Source organism: Podarcis cretensis (genome assembly GCF_951804945.1).
Source record: "Podarcis cretensis genome assembly, chromosome: 6".
NCBI classification, from domain to species: domain Eukaryota; kingdom Metazoa; phylum Chordata; class Lepidosauria; order Squamata; family Lacertidae; genus Podarcis; species Podarcis cretensis.
In genome coordinates, this window is record NC_137175.1 from 35,313,330 (window position 1) to 35,329,374 (window position 16,045).

General features: G+C 40.4%; 3 protein-coding genes across 12 annotated transcripts in view; 1 reads left to right on the forward strand and 2 right to left on the reverse strand.

The window, feature by feature from the left end:
- Nucleotides 1-251: 251 nt before the first annotated feature.
- On the reverse strand, nt 252-11,499 carry TSHB (thyroid stimulating hormone subunit beta). 3 transcript variants are annotated; one of them, XM_079980113.1, is made up of 4 exons: nt 10,633-11,499; nt 6,647-6,794; nt 1,855-2,023; nt 252-598 (listed from the first exon to the last, which is right to left on the reverse strand). In XM_079980113.1, the coding sequence occupies exons 2-4, from the start codon at nt 6,679-6,681 to the stop codon at nt 356-358; spliced, it is 447 nt and encodes a 148-aa protein (XP_079836239.1). In that variant the 5' UTR covers nt 6,682-6,794; nt 10,633-11,499; the 3' UTR covers nt 252-355. The 3 variants fall into 3 exon arrangements, with proteins under 3 accessions (XP_079836239.1, XP_079836240.1, XP_079836241.1); XM_079980114.1 differs by lacking the exon at nt 10,633-11,499 and having other exon boundaries at nt 6,647-6,804; XM_079980115.1 differs by lacking the exons at nt 6,647-6,794; nt 10,633-11,499 and adding an exon at nt 3,473-4,205.
- On the forward strand, nt 9,224-14,517 carry LOC307217890 (uncharacterized protein). The gene is made up of 4 exons (XM_079979929.1): nt 9,224-9,355; nt 11,506-12,004; nt 13,101-13,265; nt 14,170-14,517. Exons 2-4 carry the CDS (start codon nt 11,548-11,550, stop codon nt 14,403-14,405), a joined length of 858 nt encoding a protein of 285 aa, XP_079836055.1. The 5' UTR covers nt 9,224-9,355; nt 11,506-11,547; the 3' UTR covers nt 14,406-14,517.
- Nucleotides 14,485-16,045, reverse strand: part of SYCP1 (synaptonemal complex protein 1) — a 45,125-nt gene continuing 43,564 nt past the window's right edge. For 7 of the 8 annotated variants that reach the window (XM_079979033.1, XM_079979038.1, XM_079979034.1 and 4 more), the window contains exons 31-32: nt 15,381-15,467; nt 14,485-15,292 (exon numbers count right to left, since the gene is read on the reverse strand). In XM_079979033.1, the coding sequence (XP_079835159.1) occupies nt 15,149-15,292; nt 15,381-15,467 (231 nt within the window). In that variant the 3' untranslated portion in view covers nt 14,485-15,148. The remainder of the gene's footprint in view (nt 15,293-15,380; nt 15,468-16,045) is intronic. The other variant, XM_079979039.1, reaches the window with a different exon arrangement.

Here is a 16,045-nt window from a genome sequence, read left to right on the forward strand (position 1 = left end):
CAACTTCCCTTCTCTATCAAAGCATGAATGGAAGGGGCTGGCTTGTTTTGCTTTTCCTCAGGAAGGAGAATGAATCCAACAAAGAAATGTGGATTCCTTGTGTCTGTACAACCACACGGTCAGAGGCACCTTTGTAACACTGCTGAAAATTATTGTTGTGTCTGTGAGTCCTAGATAAAATGGAAAACAGCAGCTGATTGGTTTTGTTTTGTTTTTTAAAAAAAAGTCTAAATAATTTTACATAACGAGTGTTGGATATGCTAACCATTCTATTTATTCTTGGATGCCCAAAACTTGCCATGTGACAGGAGGGATAGTGTGTCTTTGTGCGCAAGAGAGAGAAAAAGAAGGGGCCTTATAGGTTATGTAGCTTCTGAGGTATAGTGCAATAATCAGTGCTGCTTGCCTCATGCACACAGTCGCTATAGTCAGTGTTGCATTTTCCACACTTGCAGCTCACAGCCACAGGATAGGAATAGTAGGAGACGACATGGTGTTGACAGCCAGGGATCATCACAGTCTTGTACACCATGTCCTTGTATGTGCACACTTCCTGGGACAGGGCGCTCTGGGGCAGCAGCTTCTTACCATTGCTGTCCTGTAAGAGAATGCCAGTGGTTATTGCTTTTTGCTTAATCCTACCCACATAATTTATGTTGTGCTCATATAGAAATCTCTCCATCTCATCCCTCCCCAACGGTCACATTTTTGTAACCGTGCTGCTGAAGCAAGAAAGGCCATTTCATCCTTGTGAGGGGTTTTCAAGCTATGACATATGCATAGTCCCACCATAATGTTGAATTTGTGGTACAAGCTTGGTTCCTTGTGTGGTTCCTTGGCATGATTATTTGGGGGAGGGTTGCTGAGCAGGATCAAATTCCTAAATATGCACAGATTGGTTGTGACTTCTTGGCCCTCTTCTTTTGGTTTGTCCCATTACTTTAATAGTTAATCTGAAATTATATATTTTGGTTTTTTCACTTTCTGAATTGGCCCTCCACTTTTCTAGTGGCCATTTGCTTCCTGAACATCTGCTCATTCTTTCAACATTTACCTTCATTAAACTGCTGGAACTTTGCTAACCCTGCTTTTCAACCTGTTGCTCAGGTACCCTTTTGAGTGCAATCTTTCACCATGACCTTTAATTTTTCAGATCCAATTTGTTGCCAATACATACTGCTCTTAGTTCCCACCCATCAGTTATTGATGGTCATCATAATAATTGCAATTCCCCCCCTCCCGGCCACATTCTTCTCACCTACAGCCCTTCATCGCTGTTCTTTTGTTTTGGTTGATATTTATGAGTGTCATATTGATTCCACCTCTCTCTACCCACACTCCTGGCACTCCATTACTGAAGACCATGAGGAAGAGCTACTACAACACCAACCCTAAACCAGCATCATGTAATGGGTGAGGGCCTGCTGTGTGCTGGTGGGGTGAAGTCACATTTTCCACTTCCTTTAGTGCCCTATAATCCACATGGCTAACCCAAATTTCATGAGAATAAAAAAGCAAAAAATAATTATTGAATGTGCTCAAGGGAAATCATTTCCTCAAAAATTAAGAAAATGTCATAGTAGAAGCAAGATGATAGTTCGCGACAGATAACTGTCCTTGATCACTTCCATGTCTCTGAAAAGTCCATTAATTCAATGCCTCGACTACCCCAGTGTCTCCCATTTCACCTCCACATTCAGTATAATGCCTCAAACCGTTATATCACCTCATTCGTCTTCCCTGTTGTCTAATAATCCTTTCCTATTTACTCCATAGGTCCTAAGCTACTTATTAAACTCTCTTTTTTTCCTAACCAACCAAGAAGGGACTCAATAGTGTGTTGTAAGAACATACCCGTGTCATGCAGTATCCTTCACAGATAGTGGTGTTGATGGCCAGACAGAAGGCACATTCTCTCTTCTCCACGTGGATGATGTACTCAACGGGGACACAAAGGGACATGCTCTGCCCCAAAGTCAGGGCAAAGACTAGGAAGAGAGAGGTGAAAGGGGCAGGATTCATGCTGCATGCAAAAACAAAGCAAGGCAAAGTCACATTAGACATTGTGAAGTCAGGAGTAGCTTATTAACAGAATATAAGGGACTTTCCCAGTCTCCGTTGCCAAACTCTCTGATCTTTTTTCTGTGCAATCAGGTACGTGGGTTCTCTGTGTACATAAACATAAAGAATAACTAGTAAGCTATTTGTGCCCTAGCTAGACTGATGGAGGGCAGGTCCAAGTGGGAAATTCCTAGTTAAACTATAATATGTACATCTGCAAAGACAAGGAGTATCTTGAAGAAAGACAATTGTCCTGACACACAGAATCTCTGCATCAAGGCTACCTTCCCCTTCTCTTCCTCCTGTCATTCCCATGCGCTTGCATATCTAAGGATCAGCAATGCTTAAAAAGTACCCTTGAGCTTCAGGGTGCTTGCATATATAACTTGGACAATAATGATTATGTTCTGCCAATCATACAGTAGCAAGCATTCTTAAATGTTGGAATAAAGAAGCAATGGAAGGTTTTCTCTAGGCTGAGCAGAGAAACACATAACAATTCAGTACATGGTTGCCTCAGTCTAAAACCTCTGTGCAAACTAAGAACAGCTCCAGTAAAACCAAAGTTAATGATACTGTAAAAAGAGGTCAAACATAATGCTCAGGATTTGTAAGCCATAAGCTAGTAATATAGTATCGCTTGGGAAAATAGAGCTCCTTCTGCTAAGAGAGGTTGAATGAACAAAGCGATGACAGAATGGCAAGCCTCTGGCTGATGCCACAGAATGCTCCCTAGGAAAAGTCCTTTTTCTGAGGGCTTCTCCAGATTCATTGAACATTCATTCGAATTTGCTTGCAGAAAGCTTACACAGAGGTTAGACACTGGGCAGTATCAATTTTCCTCATCCTGTCAGTGCAAGGATAACTGCTTGTGCAACAGGATTTTTCTCTGTTTTCTCCCTGCGTGCATACTCTGCAGCCTCAGCAAATCTGCTTTGGAAAGTTGGGAGAACCATCAGAACAGATTTAGTGGGGCACAAGGGAGGAGAAAGGTGAATTCCATTGTGCAAGCAGAAATCCTTGCATTGTGCGGACATTTACTTAGTGCTATAATGGATACAAGCCCATGTCTGGTCTTTAATGATCATCCATCCTGATTTGCTTGTGCAGTGTCCATACATCTTCCTGCAACTCATTAATTCATGCCATGCTTTTCAGTACATTTCCTGTGACTTTCCTTACTGCAAACAGCCTGTCTTTAAAAAGGTAGATTTGTTGTACTAGGGTGAGCAAGCAATTTAATTGCACACGTCTAAATTTATGATATACACTTAAATCCCTCCTGCAAAATAGTGACAGTGTGGATTCTGGAGGCACCCTGACAGTAGGGCACAAGTTGCCAACATCTACAAATATGCAGTCATTCCTGAATTCCCCACATACTTACATAGAACACTGGCCAGACACCCACCTATCAGCCGTGAAGTGATGCCAAACTGGAAAGACCGTCAGCCGGCTCTTTCCTTCACACAAGAACCAGATTCTTCATTGATTCTGCTTCAGACGCAATAAGTCCAGCACAAACTCTGAGTGCATTTTATACTCCTCTGGTTAATTCCTGGCTGATCTACCTGTTTATGTAATTGCATTAATTGCTACTTCTAATCTCTGTAATATCTACTGAAGATTCATACTTGTCCATTCAGGAAATGTAATTGAGATATGGAGAACTATAACATCTCCGCCTAGCAGCTGGATGGCACAGCTAATTAATTTAATATTCATTCTTCACTTACCACAACATGAAAATACATATATATGGATTTAGGAAAGCCTTTGTTGACATTGGCATTTGCCGGGAAAGAACTGCCATGGAAGAGAAGCAAGCCCAGTTTGCAGATCAGGGGGTCTTAGGATACATTTGAATGGTGATGGAAGAACCTAGAGGTCTATATTTGAAATTCTCAGCAACCCTTAACAAACTACAGAGGCCAGAATTATTTGAGAGAAAGAATGTGCTTTGAATGTGCCTTAAAGGTATAGGTAAAGGTGGGGACATAGGACATGGGTGGCGCTGTGGTGTAAACCACTGAGCCTCTTGGCTTGCCAATTAGAAGGTCAGCGGTGAGATCCTGTTGCTCTATCCCAGCTCCTGCCAACTGTTTCCATGTGCTCTGGTTTCCGCCACGGTGTTCTATTCTGGCCACATGACCCGGAAAGCTGTCTGTGGACAAACACCAGGTCCCTCGGCCTGAAAGCGAGATAAGCACCGCAACCCCAATAGTTGCCTTTGACTCAACCGTCCAGGGATCCTTTACCTTGGTAAGTGTGGATCATGCGACTGGCTGCATAGGGCTGGTGACTGGTTTATTTGACCGGAAAGCCAGAAGTCATTTTCATTATTCAGTCTGTGGGACATTTTTGTTTCTCCTCTCTTCTCAAGGTCTCTAAAAATAGATCTACATCATGGCAAAAGGGGCTTAAGTGTCCAAAAGCAACACTAATTAATTTGACTTTCTATAATAAATCTCTTAAACCTATGCTATGATGAGTCAAGTACTTTATTACGGTCATAGACCAGCATAAGCAAAACATCTAATCAATAGCATAACAGTATGAATCTAAGCAAATAATTATTAAATAAATAAGAGCAAGAACCAAACATATACATAGAATACTTAATTAGGCATAGATAATGGGTGAGTAAAAATTTATAAGAAAAATTAAAAGATTGGTTAACACAGCTATATGGGGTGGGCTTCAGAAGTGCAGATCTAACAATATGGGCCTTTAGGATAGAATTGTAGCATAGACCATTCTCCGTTGAATATCTATCATGGCAGCGCAAAATCTGGCGAATGAATATGTAACTTCTGGGGTCTCGTCATGTAGTAATAGGGAGATGTTGTGTTGTTCTGAATGCCCAGGAAACTTATATAAGATGGGTTGGATAAACCTAGTTCAAATGTCTATATAATATTGGCAATAAAGAAGGGCATGCTCCGTTGTTTCCTGCTGGCCAAAGCCACAGGGACATGAGTTTGTTATTATCTCATTGTTATATAATCTTTCCCAGGTGGCCCTAATTCAGAAATGGGGGCCCTCAGCAGATGGGTGGACCCTGGATTTCTGCAGGAAATAAATTGTGCGAGAGTGAGGAACTAAGCAGGGGTACATTCAGAGAATGACTGTCAGGTGCTCCGTCTGAGAATCCAAGGGAGTCTTCACATATGATATCTTTGGAACATTGCCAGATCTAGATGTAAGTACAGCATCAGTACAACGGTCCTATTAATTTTAGCAAGATAATGGTGCATTGGATTGAGTGCAGCAATCATCACCATGGGTTTACATGAGCGGGTTCTATTTCTTCTTTTGTTCAGCTTTGAAACACTGGTGGGACATTATTTTATTTATTTAAAACATTTTTATTGCACCCTTCAGCAAAATTTATTCCAAGAAAGGAAGGAAGAAGTGACTAGTATGGAACAGAAAAAGCAGCAATACTTAGAAGTAGGTAAAATGTACTTTTAAAGCCAGTAGATGAACCTTCTAAAAGTTGTTAGCATGGCCGGTAGTCAAAGATGATGGGAGTTGTAGCACAGCAACATCACCTTTTTCTCCAAGATTCTCTCTCTCTGCCCCCCTCAATTCTCACAACAACCTTTGAGGCAGGTTAGACTGAGAGATAGTGGCTGGCCCAATAGACCCACAGTGAGCTTCTTGGTCGGGTAGGGATGTGAACCCTGCTCTGCCAGACCCTAGTCCAACACTCTAACCACTACACTACATTGGCTCTAGACATACTCAGTGTCTAGTTTGCCCTACATCAGATCAGGGTCCACCTAACATGCCAGGAATATGCATAGCTCTTTAAGTTGTTCCAATAAAGACAAAATCTCATTTATTTATTTATTTTTAAGAGCCTTTGTTTATATCTTTGGTGGAAAGGGAGTGGATGAGGGAGTCTGACCAATGGGGAGAGGATGTGTAACAATACAAGGCAGGGCTTGTAAGCAGGCACACTTCAGAGGTAGATATTTTGGGCCATTATTGCATTGTCTAGGTAGGGAAGGGGTGTGAACTGGGGTGTGGAATCTCCTCTTGGGCATCTATCAGATGTGTTTAGCTAAAGAGAAAACAGATATCATCATGGGGTGAGGTTGATGCTTGAAATGTGCCTATCCTATGCTTGAGCAAATGCATATTTGGTCTAATGAAATTTGTGAAACGGCTGGCAGGGTTTGTGCAGGCCATCATGTAAATATTTTAATATAAAAATATTATTATTTATTATTTATGTTAGAATAAATAAAGTATTTAGGTGTCTTAAATACCAGACCAGCTTCACAGCTCCTCAACTGAAGATTCTGAGAATTCATCTAGGAGACAAGTCCCTTGCACTAGGTTGTAGTTATGCCTTTTTCTGAATACACTCCTCTGTCATGTACCAGATCTTTCCACAATTCCCCTCATTAAGAGACCTCTTCAGAATCTACTATACTGTGGTAGTCCAGCTCTATTTCTGATTTATCTAAGGCACACTTGCTTCCCAGCTGGTTACATGACTTGTCCATGTGCTGCTTAAACTCTAGGATCTCCATCCAATGACAGCCAGTTTAAGTATTAATCATTCATCTCTAACCTTTCTCCTAAGCAAAACATCCTTCTCACTGACATCAACGAGTTGCACTTTCATGAAACAGAAGATACCGCTGCCGTGTTGCCGTCAGATGAGTAATCCCAGGAACCCAAATATCAGGGCACTGGATGTGCCTCAATGATAAGCAACGCTACAGAAAATGCAAAAGATGACTATTTAAAAGCAGGCAAGACGATGATGTCACATTTGTTGTAAAAATGTGCCAGTATTCTGAAAAGATTGTTAAGGGATACAGACCTAATTATTCTGCTACAGCACACAACGGAGGAACAACGAAATAAAACAAAGCCTGGAAGATTTGTGGGATGAAAAGTTAGGATTTCAGAAGGAAGTCACAATGGGAAATGAAACAGTATGTCTGCCCTGAAACTTTTGAAGGCACAAACACTATTGAAATTGGGATTGCATAGAAGCAGCCAGACACCACCTTGAGCACAAATCATCAGGAGTGTACAGTTAAAACCCCCCACATCTGGATAGTCCCTAGGTTGTCAAAAAACTGAATCTAGGGTCCCTTCAAGTGTCCTTACTGTGCATTCATAATGAGCTCTCATCAATAATTGCAATCACCCCCATCTCCAGCATTAGCTGCCACATTATATTGCCCAAGTAGGAACAGATAAATGTCGTCTCCTGTTTTCAAAGTCTAGAAACTGCAATGGCTTACAAAGTTTCAAAGTACAAATTGTGTTCTTCGGTTATTGTGCTTTTTATTATAAAATTATAAACTAAATCTAAATAAGTAGAATAAAATAAATCTAAATACCTATTCCTGCATTTCAGGGAGTTGGACTAGACAGGCATGTCCAACTCCCAAGAGACTGTGATCTACTCCCACTATAAAAAAACTGGCAGTGATTTCTTTATTTTTTGCCAGGATCACACGATCAACCAGGATCGACCAGGGACACCCCACAATAGACTGGTTGGACATGCCTGAACTAGATGATCCTCAGGGTCGCTCCCAGCTCTACAATTCTAAGATTCTAGGAATGCATCAGAATAAGCATAGCATGGGTTGGGGAGGAAAAATGGGCAGCGAGGAAGCAACAGCAATTTGTGCTTCTGAAGTGAGCATGCAGATTATACACAATATTTTGAATGTCCAATTAGGGAGAATTTGTTCCTGAACTAGAACAGGGATTTGCCAGATGTTGGTAGGTTTTGATTCTAGATTGACACTTCCATATGTGGTATGCTGATGTAGGAGCATTCACTTCCATTATCACCATGGACCAGTATCCACTCCTGGAAAAGTACACTCTTGCCATTAGCATCTGAATGCATCCAATGCAGAGCCAAAACTCAAGCATGTCTTAGACTGGATTAGAAGATCAACACATGGTAAGTGAGGTGTCCTAGAACTGGGCTGCTGTTATCCGTGCTTTGCTTTTGGGTTTGAGACTGAGTTATTGTTTTTCTGTGACCTTTTGTATGAAAAAGATGGATTGATTTAATCCTTGCCTGCACTAGTCACAGGTTAATCATTCACTTGCAGTATGAATCATTAAACTGTTTTCACAGGCCTAATTGGTTAACAATTTGAGTACATTTACTTCCTGCTTATATGTAAGGTAAAGTATTGTTCCCAGAATCTTGGAGCAGATGTGGCTGGTTTCTGAAGGATGAGTACAAGAAAATATTAATGGTGCGGCATTGGACTTGTGGCAGTGACTTCAGAACTATAAGTATGGTTGTTACTTTTCTTCATATGTGAAAGATTGGCTTAGTTTCTAGTCTGAGGAAAATAACCAGCAAACATAATAGCAGCTTGGTTTGTCAAACAAGATTCATTTTTCAAGACTTTGCTTCTGTTTCCTCATTAATTAGTCTTCTGTTTCTGCTGTGGCAAATCTGGGAAGGGTCACCTAGAACGTTCTTGTCATATCTCTGCAGCCCAAGGTAAACCAGACTACAGTACATTGTTGGTTAATTTCTGTAAAACAAACTGGTGAGAAATTCCGGAAGGGTGTCTGTGTCCCCTAAAACAGCCTCTGTTAATGGGCGGCTCTCCAGATGTGGTTGGAGTACAACTCACATCATCTCTCACTACTGGCTGGGACTGAGGGGAACTGCAGTTCAACAGGCTCTGGAGTGTCACCCATTAGCCACCCATGTGCTAGTTATTTGCACTGAATTCTTTTCACCTTCTTGTTTGTAGCCCTCTTTCTATGCAGATCATGTATCCAACTTTGTTCTGATTTGGAATGTCTCTATGATGCAACTATCATGTGACAATCTCTCTTGTTTCTGAAAAATAAGTAGGGCTATGATCAAAAGCACAGTGGCTTTAATACTCTTCTTACTCTTGAGAAGGAAATTGTTAAAGTCTTCATTTTAAGAATTGGGAAAGATCATTCCATGGGGATAGTTGTAGAAACTGTTTTCTTGATACACCTGTCAATTCATGTTGTGCTGAAACACAATCTTATGGTACATACATATCATTTCTTGTTAAGTTTCTCAGCTATATTCAAATGACAGGCCAGACCAGCCCAGGCCAGCCCAGCCCAGCCAATAATTGTTCTGCATGACTAACCTTAGAATTCTTTTATAGTTTTCCGTTACCATAGAGATCTCTATGGGCTTTGCCCAGCCCTGCAGTGAACGTATCCCAAGTAATTAAACAAACAGAAACACGCTAAGGCTAAGTATCTGTTACTCGGGCCGTTGCTGCCGTCATCATCTTTGGTGAGTTTCAAGAGATTTGGATTGTGTGTGTGTGTGTGTGTGTGTGTGTGTGTGTGTGTTAGGGGAGTGTATTGCTTTGGATGAATCACAGATCTCAAGCTGAAGAAGAGTACTTTGCGGGGATTCTGGGCCTGTCTGAGAAGCAGGAGTTACATAAGTATGGGTTTGTCTACACTTCTGCTTGTCTCACCACTTTCCCCCAGGAAAACCCACTCCGTACTGATGAATCAGAGCAAATGTCAATTGAGTCTTCCATGGATTTGTGATTCAGCAGTAGAGAGCAGGTTTTCCTAGAAAAAGCTGTGGGACAAACAGAAAACCACTCAGACCCGTGCCTAGAAAGCACAGGAGAAGTGGAAAACCCCTTGGGCCCGAGCTTTCTAGGCATGGGACAAGAGAAAGTATAGAGCAGCACGTAAATAATGTAAATAAAAAATCTACTTGCTGCAGCTTCTTGTCAGTTTGCCAGGTTGCGAGCTTGGAATTGCCTTCTAAGCTTGAATTATGCTGATGAACTGGAGGAGTAGGCAGAACTGCCTTCTGTTGTCCCTCCCTATTCCAGCCTTTGACTTGGCCTGTGCCTCAGGCAGCAGGATCCACTGAAGCAGCGAGTCCCAATGTTGATCTCTCCCCCCATCCCCACCCCCGTTCCTGATGTATATCTTTCCTGACCTTTTCTTTCCTGGGGGGGGGGGAGGAGAGAGCCATTTTGGGGTCCACCTCAGGTGCCGAAATGTCTTGGGCTGGCCCTGATCCATATCTTTAGATTCATAATTCAAGTCCTGTTCTTTCCAGCAAACAGGAGATGGAGAATAAGATGTTTCCTTGTCTCCTGATTCAGCAGTAGATTCAAAGATAAAGGTCAACTACAAGTTAACAACCTGTTAACCAAATATTATTTGCATATGGAATCCACTATGGCCATGATTTTCAGTTACCATTGTATTTCATGAATCTGTCTGTCTCTATTGTCGATTATTCACCAAAGCCAGACTAAATGTATTTCCATCAGAAGTACTAAATGGCAGACTGTCTGGCATACCCTATCAGAATAGGCTCTCCTTATGTTCTCAGGGTTTTGACTCTATGAAGAATATCCTACTACAATGTCAGCAGTTCAAACAAGCCAGAGATCAATTAATTAAACCCTTATTGGTAAACTTAACTGGAAAATCTGAAGCCTTCTACCTTTAAGTACCTCCTTGGAGATATGTCAAACAATACTACCCTGACCGTGGCTAAATTCCTCTTAGAAGTAATAAGAAATAGAAACCTACATGCTCTGGATAAAACATATTGGCCGCCTTGGAATCCTTTCCCTGTATTTCTGTTTTATTTTGCTTTTGAAAATTCTTCTGTGGGTTTTTGGACCAAAATAAAGAATGTTATCTTATCTTATAACTTACCAGCGTAGTTCTTTTGAATATCTGGTTCTGATAGTGCAATGAAAACTGTTAAGCCCTTCACATTAACACAGGGTATTCATACCCTAGCAGAGTACAGTGTTGATAAGCCCCAACGGAGGCAAAGGTTACAAGTTTTCAGTATGCCAAAGGCCAATTATTATTGTTCCACATTCACAGCTCATGATTACAAACTGCATCAATCATCTTCATCCTATTTGCCCTGTGAGGTCTGACACTACCTTTCACATGTTACTGATAGGAATCTAAGACTCAGTAAATTAATTGCTCAGGGCTAAATCTAGCATATATCAAAGTTAACCCAAGTCCAAGGAAAACATGTTATCACAGTTGTGACACGCTAAGGCTCCATTTATGTATTTCTGCTGAGGTACATGCCTTCAATAAGCCATGGAATTGACAATGAAGCATTGAAATACTTGGTTTGGCGGTAAAGGCTTCTGCTGGCTCTACTCAGAGCATCCATGTTTGTCTCTTACCTCTCAAGGGGCAGAATCAATTGGTAATTACAGGGGATGTGTGTTTCTAACCCTACTTGTCTCTCTCACTGTCTCTCTCAGACCAGAGAGGTGTATGCCTTATATGAAAGAACTATTAATTGAGAAGATAAAGTTTAATGCCTTCTGCTCTTTTACACCTCTAAATGCTTTTGCAGAGAACCTAGCAGAAGCAATTTTAATTTATACCCATAACTCTGTTATTGTTGTTTTAAATATGTTTCCACAGGAGAAAAAGCTAACATAATTGACGAGGAAAAAACAGAAAGCTATGATGGACAAAAGAACATATGTTTGCCTTGTAGTCTCCATCATACTGAAGACAGTTTCACTTCAGACTACAAACTACATCCCAGCAATGAATACCACATCTAGGACTGAAGGGCTGACTGTTTCCAGTACAGAAGCAGACAACATCACTATATTGCAGAATGGAAGTGCCAGCTTGAGTACATTCGCAACAACAGTGAATATTACCAACTTTCCTACGCTTCTACAAAGCACCCATTCTCCTCATACAGAAACATCAGCTATGACTGCTGAAGCCAAATCTGTGATGACATTTCCAACAGAGTCATTCTCTACTAATTCTACACATCAAGCCACAGTTGAAGATTTCAATGTCACAACTTCAGCTACCACATTAAAACCGACAGTCCAGCCTTCTAGTACTGCACCACCTATCACCAGCAAGGGCTACCTTTCAGTTTCAGCAATTCAGTTTCCAGGTAGGTCTGATGGACAAAATATAAAGTTACAGGCAAACACATGTAAACTGAGAACTGATGCTGTGATGTTGTTTTATAGTGAAAAGCTATGTTAAGAGTAGAGAAGTGGCAGGAGGAGGAGTGCCTCCTGTTTATCTGCTCCAAATCACCCTTCTCACACCTAGCTTTTCCCCTATTGCTTCCAAATAGCATGTTTGTTCTTAGGAAAAGGTATCCCATCAGACTACAAGGACATATTGGAACAATGTTTACCTTCCTTTGTATGCACATTCGAAGAGTCACTCTTAAATTGTTTGATATTGAAAATGACACATGATGAAAGCATCTGTAGCAGTAACTAGACTATTTTAGTAGTGACCCCCAAGACCCTAAATATACTTATCTAGAAGTCCCATTATCATTGACTGAACAAATGTCTGAATAAACATCCACACTGATTTGCAGTCAGCAGCACACTAAGCTATTTCAAACTAATAATAATAATAATAATAATAATAATAATAATAATAATTTATTTATATCCCACCCATCTGGCTGAGTTTCCACAGCCACTCTGGGTAGCTCCCAATCAAGTATTAAAAACAATACAGTATTAAATATTAAAAACTTCCATAGACAGGGCTGCCTTCAGGTGTCTTTTAAAAATAGGATACTCTAGTTGCTTATTTCCTAGACATCTGACGGTAGGGCGTTCCTAGACATCTGACGGTAGGGCGCCACTACCTAGAAGGTCCTCTGTCTGGTTCCCTGTAACCTCTTCTCACAATGAGGGAACCGCCAGAAGGCCCTCAGTGCTGAATCTCAGTGTCCGAGCTGAACAATGGGGGTGGAGACGCTCCTTCAGGTATACAGGACCGAGGCCATTTAGGGCTTTAAAGGTCAGAACCAACACATTTAATTGTGCTCAGAAATGTACTGGGAACCAATGCAGATCTCTTCAAAGGCAGCCCCACGAAGAGCACATTGCAGTAGTCCAAGCGGGAGATAACTAGAGCATGCACGACTCTGGCGAGACAGTCTGCGGGCAGGTAGGTCTAAGTTTTACTGAGCTTTTAAAACTAAGTATTAGTAGGCTTTCTGTATTATTTCATTGCAGCAGAAGGAGCTGGTTTGAGCAATTCAGATACCATCCTAACCATATTTTTTGCCACTGTTCTCGCACTGACAATTCTCGGATTCATTATATATATTTTCAATAAATATCGAAAACGAAGAGACCAATTTTCCCATCATCCACTTTATGATGCCTCTTTTGAAACAGGTTAGTATATTTTAAATCAAATACTGTACCAATATCATGTACAAGACTAATGAGTAATTATGGGAAGGGGCAATACTCAGCTTTTTATATTCATTCATAGTAGCTGTCTTCCCTTAGTCACTTACCAACCACTACATGCTAAGTAATGGAATGGCACAGCAAATGGTAACAATTTAAAACAGCTCCAAGAGGTACTACTGCTGTTTCTCAGTCTAGTGGTAAAATTAGCTGTTTGTTGTATGGAGTGTAGAGTCTGAAATGGAAGTGGAGGTTCAGCAGCAGGAAACATTGGGTTTACCAGACAATGTGACAGTTTCCTGCAGGGAAAGGATACAGCCTAAATGTATGCATGAGAGTATAGGAGACATAAATGTATGAGAAAGTTTTTGAGTATCAATGTTTAGCTTTAAAAAATATTTCTGTTTTTTTGAAATATGTAAAGGAATAATGTTTATAACCAAGGGCCTGTGGCACAGAGTACTGGGTGCACAGATGCAAAAAACTTATTTGTGCTCATATCAAAGCCCCCTGAGCCTCTTGAGGTGCTACTGCAAAAGGCAAATGACCCTTTTGACCAGTGTAAGCAGCTGCCTCTGAAAGGAAGAACTAGAACATTCACATGTGCTGCTTTGAATCCATGCCAACATATTTCTATCATCACTGGGTATGTTGTACATCTGAACTGGATACTGGCAATTTTCTATGAATGCTACTTAAATTGTATCATTGCACAAGGAAGATTTTAAGTCTTTAGCTTTTTGGATTGATAATAATAATAATAATTTATTATTTATATCCCGCCCATCTGGCTGGGCCTTCCCAGCCACTCTGGGCGGCTTCCATAAAAACCAAAAATACAGTGATCATTTCCCAGTAATATTTATTTTTTAAAAACTGTTTACAGTGGACAGATATGCTACTCCAGATGACACACTTGTAATATCAGGAGGCTTATATGATGCACCAAGAATTTCTAATTCCAACATGACAGTGTATGACGATGATGAGCTTCAGATTGATCAGTTACCATTTAGTGCTCAACCTGGACAATACAGACTGGAGTTTTTGCCTGGTGAAAAAGAAGTGGACTTTTCTTCAACTTATGAGGGAACATTTCAAATACCACCAGGAGGCATATAATTGTTGGAGCACAGGAACTCTTTTAAAGTGAGTTCAATAAATATTTGAACTTCTATCCAGCTCAATAAAAATAAGAAAATAAAATTAATAAAGTATATTTATTTGAAAACAAGGAACACTTCCAGCAGTGGAATACAGTTATCTGCTACTCAGTGACAACGAATGACTTTCAATTTCATTGGTAATATTGTGCTTAATTAAATAACATGAGCCTTTTCTGATTCATTCTTTCTTTCACTAACCTTACATTTCTAATCTGTTTATGTTAACCTATACATGCAAATGAGCATGCAGGAGAGGATTGGCAGAGGACTTAGTGGAGCACTATTTCCTTCTTCTGTCCCCTGCTGGTCCTTAGCTGATCATAGAATGCTATGCATTGGTCATTACTTACAACCCTGATCAAGCCTACCATGTATGCATCCAGATAACCTTTTCTCCTGATGGCCCTGTGCAAAAGTACTCTAGATCCAGCAAGGGAGGGATGGAAAGAAAGAGGACTCTACTGAGCCCTACATTGATTCTTTTCCACACATGCACCTGTACCTACAGGAGATAGATCAGAACATAAGTTCTTGGGGAAGCTTATAATATTTAAATTATTCCAACACTTCCTGCCCTTTTAACAGACTCAGGACACCCTATCTTTAAAAAAAAAAGTTACTGGAACAAAAATGTAATGAAGGCAGAGTATTCAAATATGATAAACTAAACAATTAGTTCAACATTACAGTAAGTTTCACTTATGCAAAAAGTTTTCCAGCTTCTTTCATTTTTTTCTTTCTATCCACTTTGGAGATTGCAGTCCATCCAGCATCTCGCATCTTTCTTAAAGCTGCAACCTTAACAGAAGATCCAGGAGTTTTCAAAGTTGGTGGCATGTGAACCTGTACACAAAATTGAAAACTTCACTTAATTTTATTAACACGGTAATTGTGATATATGTTTTGGCTTTTAGTAAAATTGTGAAGATACCTTTTTTGGTGACATGACACATAGGCAAGAAGTTTGTGGATAATCTTTATACAGCTTTTTAAACATTTCTTCCTCTGAAACGATGCTCTTGAAAAGAAATTGGTTTTTTTTAAATAAATGCATAATAACATCCAGAGTCTTTCTTTTCCTTTTTCAATATACAACATGGAAAAATTATTTCATTACACACATCCAGTTTAAGAATAAGGAAAAACATCCTATGACTTTTTAAACCTAGAGGCCCTAGTTCACAGATCTTTGTGTGCAGCATTATGCTAGGTACATATCAATAGCACTGTGCTAGATGGATTATGGGTCTAACCTGATGTAAGGCAGCCCCTTATGCTTTATGCTATCACTATGTATGTTGGTCCAGAACCAAGAAGGAAACAAAATGTGGTATTCAACTGAGCTTCAGTCAAAGTAGACCTATTGAAATAAGTAGACCTAACTTAGCCATGTTTACTAATTTCATTTGGTCTACTCTGATTAAAACTTAGCTGGACACCACCCAAAGAGAAGAGCACTGAGAGGGCTTAGCTGGGAATAGCTAAGAACTGAAGTGCAGCCACAAGGCTGGGGCTGTATAAGCTGTTTTCTGGGAACTAAAACAGGCTGAGTGGCAACGCTGTCTGCTTTTAGGAGACTGCTTGCTTCTTGTATGT

What these genes read in the sequence shown, in the direction of transcription:
- TSHB (XM_079980113.1), bottom strand. Translation starts at nt 6,681, where the DNA reads ATGTCAGTGAGAAGGATGTTTTGCTTAGGAGAAAG. An exon ending in ATGTTTTGCTTAGGAGAAAG is followed by an intron (nt 2,024 to 6,646) that starts GTTAGAGATGAA and finishes TTTTGCATGCAG; the next exon opens with CATGAATCCTGCCCCTTTCA. An exon ending in AAGGATACTGCATGACACGG is followed by an intron (nt 599 to 1,854) that starts GTATGTTCTTAC and finishes ATTCTCTTACAG; the next exon opens with GACAGCAATGGTAAGAAGCT.
- LOC307217890 (XM_079979929.1), top strand. Translation starts at nt 11,548, where the DNA reads ATGATGGACAAAAGAACATATGTTTGCCTTGTAGTCTCCATCATACTG. An exon ending in TTCAGCAATTCAGTTTCCAG is followed by an intron (nt 12,005 to 13,100) that starts GTAGGTCTGATG and finishes ATTTCATTGCAG; the next exon opens with CAGAAGGAGCTGGTTTGAGC. An exon ending in TGATGCCTCTTTTGAAACAG is followed by an intron (nt 13,266 to 14,169) that starts GTTAGTATATTT and finishes AACTGTTTACAG; the next exon opens with TGGACAGATATGCTACTCCA.